This window comes from Oratosquilla oratoria, chromosome 41, assembly GCF_046742065.1.
Source record: "Oratosquilla oratoria isolate Oo_2021 chromosome 41, ASM4674206v1, whole genome shotgun sequence".
NCBI lineage: Eukaryota > Metazoa > Arthropoda > Malacostraca > Stomatopoda > Squillidae > Oratosquilla > Oratosquilla oratoria.
In genome coordinates this window covers 38196718-38210259 of record NC_134817.1, presented here as the reverse complement: position 1 = coordinate 38210259, position 13542 = coordinate 38196718, and the positions used below count along the sequence as shown (strand labels likewise).

The window sequence follows — 13542 nt, the reverse complement described above, 5'->3', positions numbered from 1 at the left end:
TCTTTGTTCCAGGGTTGGTAGTTCCAGTTTGGTCAATCTTTGTTTGTATGTCAATTTAGAGAGTGTTGGTGCCATCTTTCTCATTGCTCTTTGAATTCAGTGTGTGTATTTACCTAGTTGTATTATACGGGAAGGGAGCTATGCTTGTGGTGACCCGTCTTTGTATCTTTCAGCATCAAGTTTTTTCTTAAAATTTTGAATAGTGTTTGCACACACTCTGTGTGTGTGTGCGTGTGTGTATATATCAACAGTCTTTTCCCCTTTGTAAAGAAATGGGTGAGTCAAAGCATGCCTTGATTCTCTAAAGTGGAGAAAGGGGAGGAGAACTACAACAAAAAGATGAAAAAATATATAATTACTTACGTTAGAGAAACTTCCTTCTCCAATCAACCTTCCAAAAATAAAATCTCTTTCAGTTCTTTTCTCTCCTTGACCTTTGACCTGTTGATAAGATTATTTGTAAAAATTCTTAAAATCCTTGCTTCAGAGTACTGTAAACATACATTACACATGTTATACATCATCAAAAACCCACAATAAAAAATAAACATATATATATATATATATATATATATATATGTACAACACTGAATGGGTCCCAGTGAATAGCAATACTTTTTTATCAATCACAGTGCACTTTAATTCTAAGCCATCAACATCAGGAGACCCGACGGAGGTCAACATGCAGAAATTGAAACACAGTACTGCCAAGGATTCAAACTCTGGCTAGCACATGACAAGTGCTAGGGACTTAACTGATAGCTTCATCAAGAGATCTCTCTTGATGGGGCAATTGGTTAAGTCCCTAGCACTTGTCACGCGCTAGCCAGGGTTCGATTCCTTGGCCATACTGCATTTCAATTTCTGCATGTTGACCTCCATCAGGTCTTCCAATGTTGATGGCTTAGAATTTAAGTGCACTGTGGTTGATATATATATATATATATATATATATATATATATATATATATATATATATATATATATATATATATACATATATTTCACAAGACAAAAATGTATTAGCACATTTAGTAAAATGTTTTAAATTACCCACTGTCGGAGAAACAAAGCAAAAGAAACAGACGAACTGTATATTTCGAACACTACTGTGGTCCTCGTCAGCAGATAGATACAAGCTAAATGCGGTGAGAGAGGTACAAAGTGGGAACAAGGGGTGGTGGCTCAAGTCACATGTCCGAGGTGGGGCGGATTCCGGAATGGTAATAATTTATTCACAGCATAAGTTGTTATACAATCAGGTGACCATTGCCCTTTTGATGTATTGAAATTTGGCAAGTGTTTAATGAGGAAAGATTCGACTATCTTTCTCCTACAGCTACAGTTGGATTTATAAATTATTTCTGGTTTATTCCAATCTATGCGGTGATCCTTTGTTGATGTATGGAGGAAGACCGCGGAGTTGTTTTGTGCATACCTGACAGAGTTTTTGTGCTCTTTTACTCTGGTATTGAGGTCCCTACCAGTTTGACCCCAGTAGACCTCATTACAATCTTTACAAGGTAGTTTATATACTCCTGGGTTATTATCTGATTTGGGTTTATGATGTATGTTTACTACTTTATGAAAAAATTTATTAGGATAGTTGAAGACCAATTTAATTTTATCTTGTGGTAACATTTTAGAAGCTTCATCCAATAATTGGTTGTATGGGATCTTTATACAAGTATTGTCCCAATTGTGCTGGTTCTTTGTTTGGGAAGAGTTCTTATAATGGTTGATTTTTGCCTTGCTAAGAGCTTTTGTCAACAACCAATTTGGATAATTTATAAACTACCTTGTAATGATTGTAATGAGGTCTACTGGGGTCAAACTGGTAGGGACCTCAATACCAGAGTAAAAGAGCACAAAAACTCTGTCAGGTATGCACAAAACAACTCCGCGGTCTTCCTCCATACATCAACAAAGGATCACCGCATAGGTTGGAATAAACCAGAAATAATTTTTAAATCCAATTGTAGCTTTAGGAGATAGTCAAATCTTTCCTCATTAAACACTTGCCAAATTTCAATACATCAAAAGGGCAATGGTCACCTGATTGTATAACAACTTATGCTGTGAATAAATTATTACCATTCCCGAATCCGCCCCACCTCGGACATGTGACTTGAGCCACCTCCCCTTGTTCCCACTTTGTACCTCTCTCATTGTATATATTCTTGTACATCTTACCTTGTATCTATCTGCTGAAGAGGACCACAGTAGTGGTCAAAATATACAGTTCGTTTGTTTCTTTTGCTTTGTTTCTCCGACAGTGGGTAACTTAAAACATATATATATATATATATATATATATATATATAAATAATGAAAATAATAATACATACATATACCAAAGGCTTTTTCCCCCTTATAAGGGAAGTAGCCAAAAAAACAAAGGCATAAAACCACTCCCACTCATTCTATCCCCATCACACTCCACTTCCCTCCACCCTTTTCCTTCCCTTTTATTTTGGCACCTCCTGGATGACGGGTCATCCCTGCATCTTGCCCTGGGTCAGAAGCAGTGTCACAAGACACAACACATCCACCACAGCAAGGCTGCTTCATCAAATCAGTGAACCCCCCTCTCCATCCCTTCATGCAGAAAAGGAGAAGATGGGGAGAAATCCCTTCAGGCTGTGTCAAATTATTTCTCACCCCACATCCCCCATCCATTCCACCAGGGCTGTGGAGTTGGAACACAAAACCTCTGACTCCGACTCCTCTATTTTTGGCACCACTGACTCCGACTCCTCTATTTTTGGCACTACTGACTCCGACTCTGACTCCTCTTCATGTAATTAACTGATTATGGCCTACATATTTTATAAAGCCTATACAACACACATACGCTCCAATCTTGAGAAGACTTACATCATTATAACTGGTTTATATCAAAGAATAAAGATATATGTTATAGTGTGGCTTTCCTATGTTTGACCTCTACATTAATACTTTATTACTGAAGTTGAGATTTTTTGAAAGGATATTGAAGAAAATTCAGTAAAGATTCTATAATGTACCTCTTGATTTAACTACATACGGTACTGCTATGCGATTATTGCGATGGACATTACTCTGGTTCTGGAACCGATCTTATCGATACGAGTACAATACAAGATATAGCTGAACATGTTTGAAACGTGAAACTTTTTTTTCAACTTTAAATATCCTTATTTCAATTATTCAATGTTAAAAAGTATAGAGGGGACAAAGAAGGGAAAAGGAGAGAAGAGATAGTATCATTGCGTTAATCTACAGTTGAAATCATAATTATCCTACTGTTTGGCAACACAGCAGAGGGAGAAAGCACCAAACTGATGGAGTGATGGAAACGACGCATATGGAACTTGACAGGAATATTACAGCTCCCGTGACTGTGTGTCAACAGAAGGTGTAAAATGGAGGTGTTTATTTAATTTATTCAAGTAATACTTTGGATGTTTATTGGTCTATGTATAAATTTGAAAGCCAGCGTTGCACAAGGACGTTTTGGGGGTTTAGTGGAATGACCACGAAGATAAGACGATGAGATTTATTACATTTTATAAAAAATTTATTTTTATATAATCTATTTATAATGAGTGTGCACTGCATAACTCTACAGACAAAACGAAGGCATTATAAAGTGTAAATTTAACTGGAGTCGGTATATTTTTACCGACTCCGACTCCAGTTCCACCATGACTGCTTCTGACTCCGACTCCAATAACCGTAATTGCTTCCGACTCTGACTCCACAGCCCTGCATTCCACCTCATGCATCACAACATCATCCATATACAACATTTCTCCATTCACCCCTGTCTTCTGTACTCTTCCTTCCTTCCTCAACAGACATTCCCCTCTTACCCAAAGCCCCTTTAAACCCCATCCATCCATCTCATCCTAGGTCGGCCCCTCATTATCACTCATTCCACATCTGCCTTCCACACCTCTTTAACTAATTTTTCTTCACTCATTTTCTCCATGTGTCCATACCATCCCAATACTCTTTCATCAACCCTATCTCCCAGCTCCCTTTCCAACCCCATTCTCCTCCTCACTTCTCACTCTATCCAGCCTAGTAACCCCTATCATACTTCTCAGACACCTCATCTCAAACACATTCAAATTCCTCTCTTCCTCTCTTGTGTTCCATGTTTCTGCCCCATACAGTGCTGTCGGCACAGTCACTCCTTCATACAATCTCCTCTTAGCATCCATTCCCAAATGTCTATTTCTCATTATACTTTTTAATCCACCAAGGCATTTACTCACTTCTCTCAATCTACATTCTACCTCTTCCTCCAATCCTCCCTTTCCTGCCACAATCGCACCCAAGTATCTAAAAATATCCACTTCCTCCAGTCTCTCTCCCTTAATACTCACTTCCAGTCTGCTGCCACTTTCACCCCTTGTATATCTCATCACCTTACTTTTACCCACATTTATCTTCAACTTCCTTCTTTCACACACCTTCCCAAACTCTGTCACTAACTTCCTCAATCCCTCCACTGATCCTACTACAAGCGCAGTGTCCTCTGCAAACAACAGCTGGCTTATCTCCCACTTTTCTCCATTTTTTTTTAACCATCTCCATTCCCTGACCGACTACCCTTGCATTTACCTCTTGCACCACCCCTTCCATGTATACATTGAACAGCCAGGGTGATATAACACATCCCTGACAAAGTCCCCCCTTTACCTCAATCCACTCTCCATTTCTAATCCTGACACATGCTGTACTACTCTCATAAAAACTCTTGACAGCTCCTAGAAGCTTTCCTCCTATCCCATATATCTGCAATACCTCCCACAGTTGTTTCCTGTTTACCCTGTCATAAGCATGACATCCATCCAGTCCAGGTGCCTTACCTACTTTCACCATCTTAACAACTGTTTTCACTTCATCTTTCCTTATTTCTCCTCCATTTTCCTCACTCATCACTGTCATTTTCTTAGTGCTTCCCACTGCAACTACCTTTCCCTCCCTATCCTCCTTCACATTTAGCATACATACATACATATACCAAAGGCTTTTTCTCCCTTGTACAGAGGGTACCCAAAAAGAAAAAGGCATTGAAACCACTCCCACCCATTCCATTTCCTATATATTCCACTCCCTTCCACCCTCCTCCTGCCCTCTTATCTTGGCACCTCCTGGATGATGGGTCATCCCTGCATCCTGTCCACTGCCCTGGGTCAGAAGTAGTGTCGCAAGACACAGCACATCCACAGCAAGGCCACTTCATAAATTTGGCGACAACCCCCTCTCCGTCCCCCCATGCAGAAAAGGAGACGACGGTGAGAAATCCCTTCGGGCTGCGTCAGCATTTAGCAACTCCCTAAAATACTCTGCCAATCTTCCTCTTACTGCCTTTTCTTCCATTATCATCTCTCCATTTGCACCTTTTACCTTTTCTTCTCTATTTGATTTGCCTCCTCTTCCATTATCATCTCTCCATCTGCACCTTTTACCTTTTCTTCTCTACTTGATTTGCCTCCTCTTCCTCTCTTAATTTCTTTTCAAAACATCTTTTTATTACTTTCAAAATTTTCTGTCATACTCTTACCCCATTTCACATCTGCTCTCCTCTTTGCCTCCTTTATCTTATGCTTGACTTTTCTTCTCTTTTCTTTGTATGAGAAAGAAAAGGAGAAGTACAAGAAGAAGCTGAAAGGGAAGTGGAAGGGAGTGAAGGATAGAGTAGAACTAGGAGTGGAGGAGGAGTGGGGATGGTTCAAGGAGGGAGTCATAAGGTGTGCAAAGATGGTGTGTGGAACAAGGAGGACGGGAGGAAATAGAAGGAAGGGTATTGAGTGGTGGGATGAGGAAGCAAAGAAGGGTGTAGAAGAGAAGAAGCAAGCTTTCACAGTTTGGTTACAAAATAGGACAAGAGAATAATAATATTAATAATGATATTAATAATAAAATATTACCCGAACTCTTTCATCCCTGGAAGACTTTCTATTTCTTAAGTCTTTTGTCGAAGACCTGAAATGAAATGGAAAATACATTAACAGATGAACATTTATGTCTAATCTGAAGAAATGAAATCTATTAATTAGGAAAAAGTGAACCAAACCTCCATAAATCAAGAACCACCTATCAACATAATACTGGAACAACCAAACTGATTCTTAAAAGATAGAAGACCCTACTGGACTTAAGCTGCACTGCTGCAACATTACAGGGACCAAAGAAGGGTTCCTGCTTATGGTAGACCTGCAAGACAGACATTGGATATAATCATCTCCATCCTGATTGTCTTCAAATCTCATCAAGGTCTTCACCTTCATCGCTTTCAGGTAACTGGCTACAGCCACTGGATTGGCCCAAGTCACTCAAGGAAGAAGTATTGTGTTGCTTTCTGTGTGATGGTTATATCTGGGGCAGATTGTTTCTGTAGGTAGGCCTATTTTGTGTTTGCCATTGTTTTAGTGTTGGATGGTGACCTGAGCACAACTGTACTAATGTGATTCTTGCTTCTCTCGAGAGGGATTTTTCTGTGGGGCCAACTTCTGAAGGGGCTTGATATAGTAGGGAGTTTTGTACTAAGTCTTTCATCCTTTCTTTTTGGGAACTCACAGAGGGCATAATGTGAAGGCACTGAGAGGGGGAATTAAGGGTTGGCAACAAGATTTGGGCCATGAACAGGGTTAGGATAAGGGTGGGATCAGAATTAAGATCAGGATTGGAATTAGGATTGAGCAGAGGGAAGTAGTGATGGGTGATCCTCTTTCTAAAGTATCAAGAGTGGGACTACTGACTACATGAGATGGGAGATACATCCACTCTTGGATGTTGCAGGGGAAGAATGAGGAATTAAATTGGTGCTTGTTTGGTATGTGTGGTGGTTGTGATTCCCTCTAGTTATCTGTGTATTTGTTAGTAAGTAAGTTTCTTTGTTTATATCAACTAAACTGTTTGTGATTTTTATACACCATTTGTTGTCTGTACATTCGTTTTCTTCTATAAAGTAGTTCAAGTTTAATGTCTTGTTTTACCCTAGTGACTGATGTAGTCTGTCTTTAATCTTGTCTGATCCATCTTGCTGCTTTACTTTGTATGGAGTCTAATAATTCATGTCATTGTTAGTGTGTGGCCGAATACATACATACATATACCAAGGCTTTTTCCCCCTTACAAGGGAGGTAGCCAAAAAGGAAAAGGCCAAATGAAAGTCTTAAAAGCAAGAATTTTGATGGCTGCATTACATCTCCTGAGGTTCCTGCACAGGAATCCTAGGGCTCTGTGGGCTGTGGCCCTGATGTTACTCACATGAGTGGCTCACATTATGTCTGCCAGAATATAGACCCCAATTACTTGTGGTTGGGAACTGTATCTAAATTTGTACTGTGAAGTGTATAGGTAAATTGGATGGGTTGGTCGAAAACAGAGAGTTGTTTTAAATGGAAAAACTTCTGGATGGAAAAGTGTTGCAAGTGGAGTTCCTCAGGGTTACGTTCTTGGGCCACTTCTATTCATAGTATATATAAATGATTTAGACCATGGACTAAAATCTACTGTTTCCAAATTTGCTGATGATACAAAACTGTGCGGAGTGGCAAATGATCACTCAAACCAATTAGATATTCAAGAAGATTTAGATCAATTACAGCAATGGTCTGAAAAGTGGCTAATGAAATTTAACACAAGTAAATGCAAGGTAATGCACATAGGTAAAAATAACAGTAAGTACGATTACAAGTTATTTGGTAATTCGTTAACAGTAAGTACGATTACAAGTTATTTGGTAATTCGTTAACAAAAGTGGATAGTGAAAAAGATCTCGGCGTAATTATCAGTAACGACCTCAAATCATCCAAGCAGTGTATTTCAGCCTCTGAGAAAGCAAATAAGATTCTGGGACTGATTGCGCGATCTTTTGATTTCAAAAGTCCATCACTCATTAACAAGCTATATAAATCGTTAGTTCGTCCACATTTGGAATATGCTGTTTCTGTATGGTCACCGAATCTCATTAAAGACATTGACAGACTGGAAAAAGTACAACGGCGAGCCACAAAACTGATTCCAAATAACAAAAATAAATCATACGAAAATCGACTAAAACACATGAATCTGTTTTCCCTAAAAAAGCGTAGACTCAGAGGTGACTTGATACAGGTCTTTAAGATTTTAAAGGGAATTGACAACATCAAAAGTGACAAAATTTTCACATTGAATGAGAATCAGACAAGAAACAATGGTCTCAAACTATCCGGAAATAGATTCAATTTGGAAGTAGGTAGAAACAACTTTGCCAACCGTGTAGTAAATGAATGGAATAAACTTCCTGCACAGGTAGTGCAATGTAGTTCAGTTCGAAGCTTTAAGAATCAGTTAGATAAATACCTGAGTAAGATGCTGTAATGATTATAATTTATCTTATATTATTTGCTTTTGTTTTGTTATCATTTGTCTGTCTGATTTTCATTTATTATTAGTTATATGTCAATTTATTATTATTTACTATTTACCTGTTTGTTTATTATTTAACTATACCTATGCATTTATTTATGTATTTTATTTGTTATTTACATTATTATAGTTTTTATTTATTGTTTTATTATTAATATGATTTTTTTTTCGCATCCGACCTAGATATGGATCAAAAGGTCTCCTGTCGGCATGCTCCGCCTTTGTAATCCTTTGTAATGAATCTGAAGTGGTGACATTCATCAGGGCTAAATGTCATTTGACACTTGGCTTCCCAGTCTTCAAGGTAACACAAGTCATCTTGTAGTCAAAGGCAATTGTCCCCATTTCCTATCTGCCTATATACTAAACTATCATCCACAGAAAGTCTAGTCATAGAGGAAAGTGATAGTGGGAAATCATTAATGGAAGAGAAGAAGTCGCAAGACAGTGCCCTGGGGAACCTCAGAAGTTATAGAAATAGTTAATGATTGGTTACCCTTAAGAATAACATGCTGTTCTCAAGAAGTAACATTCTAATTCATGGGTAAGGATTTTATCAAAGGCTTTGACAAAGTCTAAAAATATAGCATCTACTTGTTTAATTTTGGGGTTGTTGAGTAATTGGGATATGTCATGTGCTGTCTCTAGTAGTTGTGTCTCATACATGCATTTAAGCCAAAAGATGTGCCTCTTCCCCAAATGGTCTTTGGAGAAGAGGGGAATGTCTGTTGAGGAAGGATGGGAAGGACGGGAGAGGACAGAAGACGGGTGAATGGAGAATGGTTGTATATGGATGATGTTGTGATGCATGAGGTGGAATGGGTGGGGGATGGGGGGTGAGGGAGCATGTATTAGAAAAATTTGACAGCCTGAAGGGATTTCTCCCAGTCTTCTCCTTTTCTGTGTGAGGGGACGGAGAGGGGGGGGGGTCGTCAATTTAATGAGGCACCTTGCTGTGGATGTGCTGTGTCTTGTGACACTGCTTCTGACCCAGGGCAGTGGACAAGAGGCAGGGATGACCTATCATCCAGGAGGTGCCAATATAAGAGGGAGGGTAGAGGGTGTATTAGGGATGGAATGGTTTTTATGCCTTTGTTTTTTTGGCTACCCCCTATGTAAGGTATATATATGTATGTATGAATAACATGTTCTCAATTTTTGCAAGGGGACAGAGGTAATTAAATCAGGCTTATAATTGGATGGGAGGGTTCTGTTACTGGATTTGGAAACTGGTGTCACATTTGCCAAAAGCCATCACAAGGAAGAGTTCTAGGTTGAATAGTCTGTGAGAATACAACCTGTTTATTCTGTAATCCAAGTATAAGTGTGTCTTTGCATGGATGTACTCTGTGATACAGATAGTAAGTTGTTTATGTACCAGCTGGTGATATATATACAATCCCACACACATATACAAAATAGACACCTGATCCATGCTTGTTCCTTGAATGATCTATAAGAGGACCCAAGGATCATTACTAACGTCTGTGGTATTATGGGTTTCAAGTCAATGAAACTCAAGGTATAACAATTATCATCATTATCTAGCCAATAAAGCATATCATTTAATGAACATTTACTACAAATTCTGCAACTAGCTAATATCTTCACTCCTTTACTACAGATATGTACTCTACAGATTTTATTTGAATTATTACCAGACAATTCTATTTAATACGACAATATCACCCTCCTGAGTACTTTCATTAACCTTAACCTTTCTTTTTTTTTTTTTTGTAAGATGCTCTAAAAACTTTATTCTCATGAACACAAGGCAATTTCATTCACCTTTGGGGAGGTTACTTTATATGGGTTATGGAACAAATGGTGTCACTATACAAGCAGAAATCCACATTAAGTTCATCAATAACAGTCTGACACTTATCAATAAGACAGTGTAACTGGTAAATCTCTTGTCTGCATATCAAGAAATGAAGATTTATCTGAACTGCCAAAAATAATCATAAAACCTTTTTTTATTGACTGTAATATACTGAAGGATGATAGTGGCAGCAGAACCAAATATCATACTTTTTATTATTATTCTAGCAAATAGTATACCAAGTAAGCCTTAATAATTTCCTGCATGAATGTCTAATCCTGAAAAAAAAAAATGATGTTGATAATGGTAATATTTTTAAGTACTTCAACAATTATCCTAAGAATGACAAAAGCAAATCCCATGTTTTGAAAGCACAAGTAACAGCATACATCTCCCTACTTTTCCAACTGCTATCCACCTTCCATCATCTAACCTTTTAGAAGCAATTATATAATTAATTACTTAAAAACCATCAATGGCTACATACTTGTCATGCCTCCCATTTAGTTGACTGTCTTCAACTCCACTACTGCTACTCTTCGGATCCATTATCTTTGCATCCTGTTCAATCAAAGTGGAGGTCATTATACAAGCAACAGCCACCTTATTTTGGTCACAAATATTAAATATATTATGCACTGTTAAAGAAAACAAATATTCAAACAACTTGGAATGGTAGGACAAAAATCATAACCTAGAGGTCATTCTTATTGTACCTATAGTCTCTTTCTGGTGAGAACATCCACCTACACACACACTCACCAACAACTACACCCACTCACTCCACACCTCCACATATATATATGCATTGTACACTCCATTCAGCCTTAGCTGATATTCAGTATAACTTACACAACAATAGCCACAAATAATAGAAGGAATATTCTTAATCAAAACTGCATAATGACATAGTTCTTGCATGTGATAATGATGGAATTTTTAGTACCTTGCAATTGATATGTCTAATTCTCATATTAACATTATTTGTTATGTCAATACTATGAAGTATATTGAATTTGTCTAATACTCTCTAGAGTATGTAGTACTGACTCCATGCATTTTATGCAGTCAATACTTAAGGGACTTATTACAGATCAGTCACACAGCACTCTTAGCTCCAGAAATTAATCTTCACTAAACTATGAAACTAATCACTTTTAACTTCTATTATCTCTCTACTACCTTTCTAGCATCTATCCTTTCCAATCTCTATGGTTTCACCTCCTCAGGGTGATACTGCTGCAAGGTTATAAGCACTAATCAATGACAACAGTACACAAATGTGGCTAATTCTTCGACTAATGGTGACTTATCATAGATACAAGCCACTGTAAATGCAATTTCCATTAAAACTGATGACAATATTTTATGTTAATTACTTCGCATTAAAATAACTTTTCTAAGAGGTCATTTTAATCATACTTCAGTAGACCATAATGATTATAATTCTGCCTACAAATCTGACAGTGTGTATGCATGACCAGAACTCATAAAAATGGGTTATTATATATACTTTGAGGCCACATACAATTAGCCACTACCTAAATGATAACTTTAAGTATTAACCTACTTTGTATTGTGAGGGTGACATTGAGATAAATGAAATGTTCTGAATAAGAACTAAAAATTCTATCCAATATAGATGAGGTTAAGTTTGGCTAACTATTAAGAGTACCACATGAATAAAATAGCCTAGCAGCAGACAAAATAATAAAAAAGAGACTACTGTAACTGTTATGAAAGGGATTAACAGAGATATATTACAACCCTTTTGTGACCATGAGAGTACCAGAGATCAACAAAACTCTGGTTATAAGCAGAGTAAAAAGATTTGTGCTACAATACATGGAATGGGAAGGATTATCATTATAATATCAATATATATCAAATTTCTTGACTTACAGCAAGTTATGGAATAGTACTTGAACAAAATTTGAAGTCAAATAACAATAATTCCATCAATATATCCAGTTACAAAATTACAGTGAGATTGTTTTCTGACAGGAGACTCCTAGAAGAACCACTCTCTTCTTATGAGTTATTTATTCTCAAAACATAATGTAGAGCTTGTATGTAACAATTTAAGTTAAGTCTGAGGCACAAAAACTAAAAAAATATACAATACTGATATACTGTATTATATGTATACCATGATAAGCTATACAACTTAATAATATTAAGCAACTGGAGACTTGAGAGTTTAGAATTACTAATGCATCCTATGAATTTATCTATCTGCCTAAGTTCCTAACTCACAAGCCACTGATAAATAAAATCATAAATACCATACATACATTTTCATTCTACCCAAAATACTCTCTATGAATAATTTATCCAGATAAATGAATCCGGACAATCAAAGAAAGATTGCAACACTAGTCACTACCTTACAACCAATACGACTGATAAAAAATTGTCATGCTGGTCATCCATAAGCTGTTAACTATCAAGATATTCAGTCTACATAAATCAGACTTTTAAAATGTATGAAAAAAACATTACATAAAGCACATGATCTGAAACCCTTCTCTCTTTCGCTCTCTACGTCTCTCTTTCTCGCTCTCTCTCTCTCTCTCTACCTCTGCTTCCAAGATGTAAACAAACCTTGAAGTTCAATATCCTTCACCAAAACAGTACTTTTTTACATTGAATTATACACATGAATTGTCAAATTCTGTGCCGTATATAAATATTTTGTAAAATACATTAAAATACACGAGGAAAAGATAGTACTTACATAAATTTTCACGAAAATGTGAATTACAGCACTGCCCTGGTTAGGATCTCTTCCGCACTATCGAAAGCAAGGTACCAACAGATGTTAGTAATTATAACATATAATAACCTTCATTCGTCTCAGCGTTATTAAGAATAGTGACCTTAAAATTTAATAAATATTATATTGTAAATTTGTATCGAATTAAATTATAAACTTGTAAGACCAGGTAAGTATGCTTTGTGCATTGGAAACGGTGGTTGGCAAGCCTGATAAAGAAGTGAGCAAAAGTATAGGGAAAATTATGAGACATGTCAATCCCATTCTAAATTCTATCAAATTTCTGCTAGAATAAATCGAAACCATGACATACATATTACTACACTGTATATATATATATATATATATATATATATATATATATATATATATATATATATATATATATATATATATATATATATATATGCATAGTATATAATATAGATAATTGAATTAACTGTTCAGATTGCACGACTGTGCTCCTCTTAGCCACGTCACTCCTGCAAGTTTCTCTAGCTTGCTTTCTGCCTGGTCACCTCTTCAACGCTTCCCA

The 13542-nt window shown here is 36.9% G+C and overlaps 1 protein-coding gene across 6 annotated transcripts in view; it reads right to left on the bottom strand.

Annotated features, from left to right (window-relative positions):
* LOC143021240 (3-phosphoinositide-dependent protein kinase 1-like) overlaps positions 1-13047 on the bottom strand; it is a 44434-nt gene extending 31387 nt beyond the window's left edge. For 3 of the 6 annotated variants that reach the window (XM_076178627.1, XM_076178622.1, XM_076178628.1), the window contains exons 1-4: positions 12969-13047; positions 10719-10792; positions 5925-5979; positions 364-441 (exon numbers count right to left, since the gene is read on the bottom strand). In XM_076178627.1, coding sequence (XP_076034742.1) covers positions 364-441; positions 5925-5979; positions 10719-10780 — 195 coding nt within the window. In that variant the 5' untranslated portion in view covers positions 10781-10792; positions 12969-13047. Of the gene's footprint in view, positions 1-363; positions 442-5924; positions 5980-10718; positions 10793-10947; positions 11851-12617; positions 12791-12968 lie in introns of those variants that run through there. The other 3 variants (XM_076178624.1, XM_076178623.1, XM_076178625.1) reach the window with 3 other exon arrangements.
* Between the last annotated feature and the right edge of the window lie 495 nt (positions 13048-13542).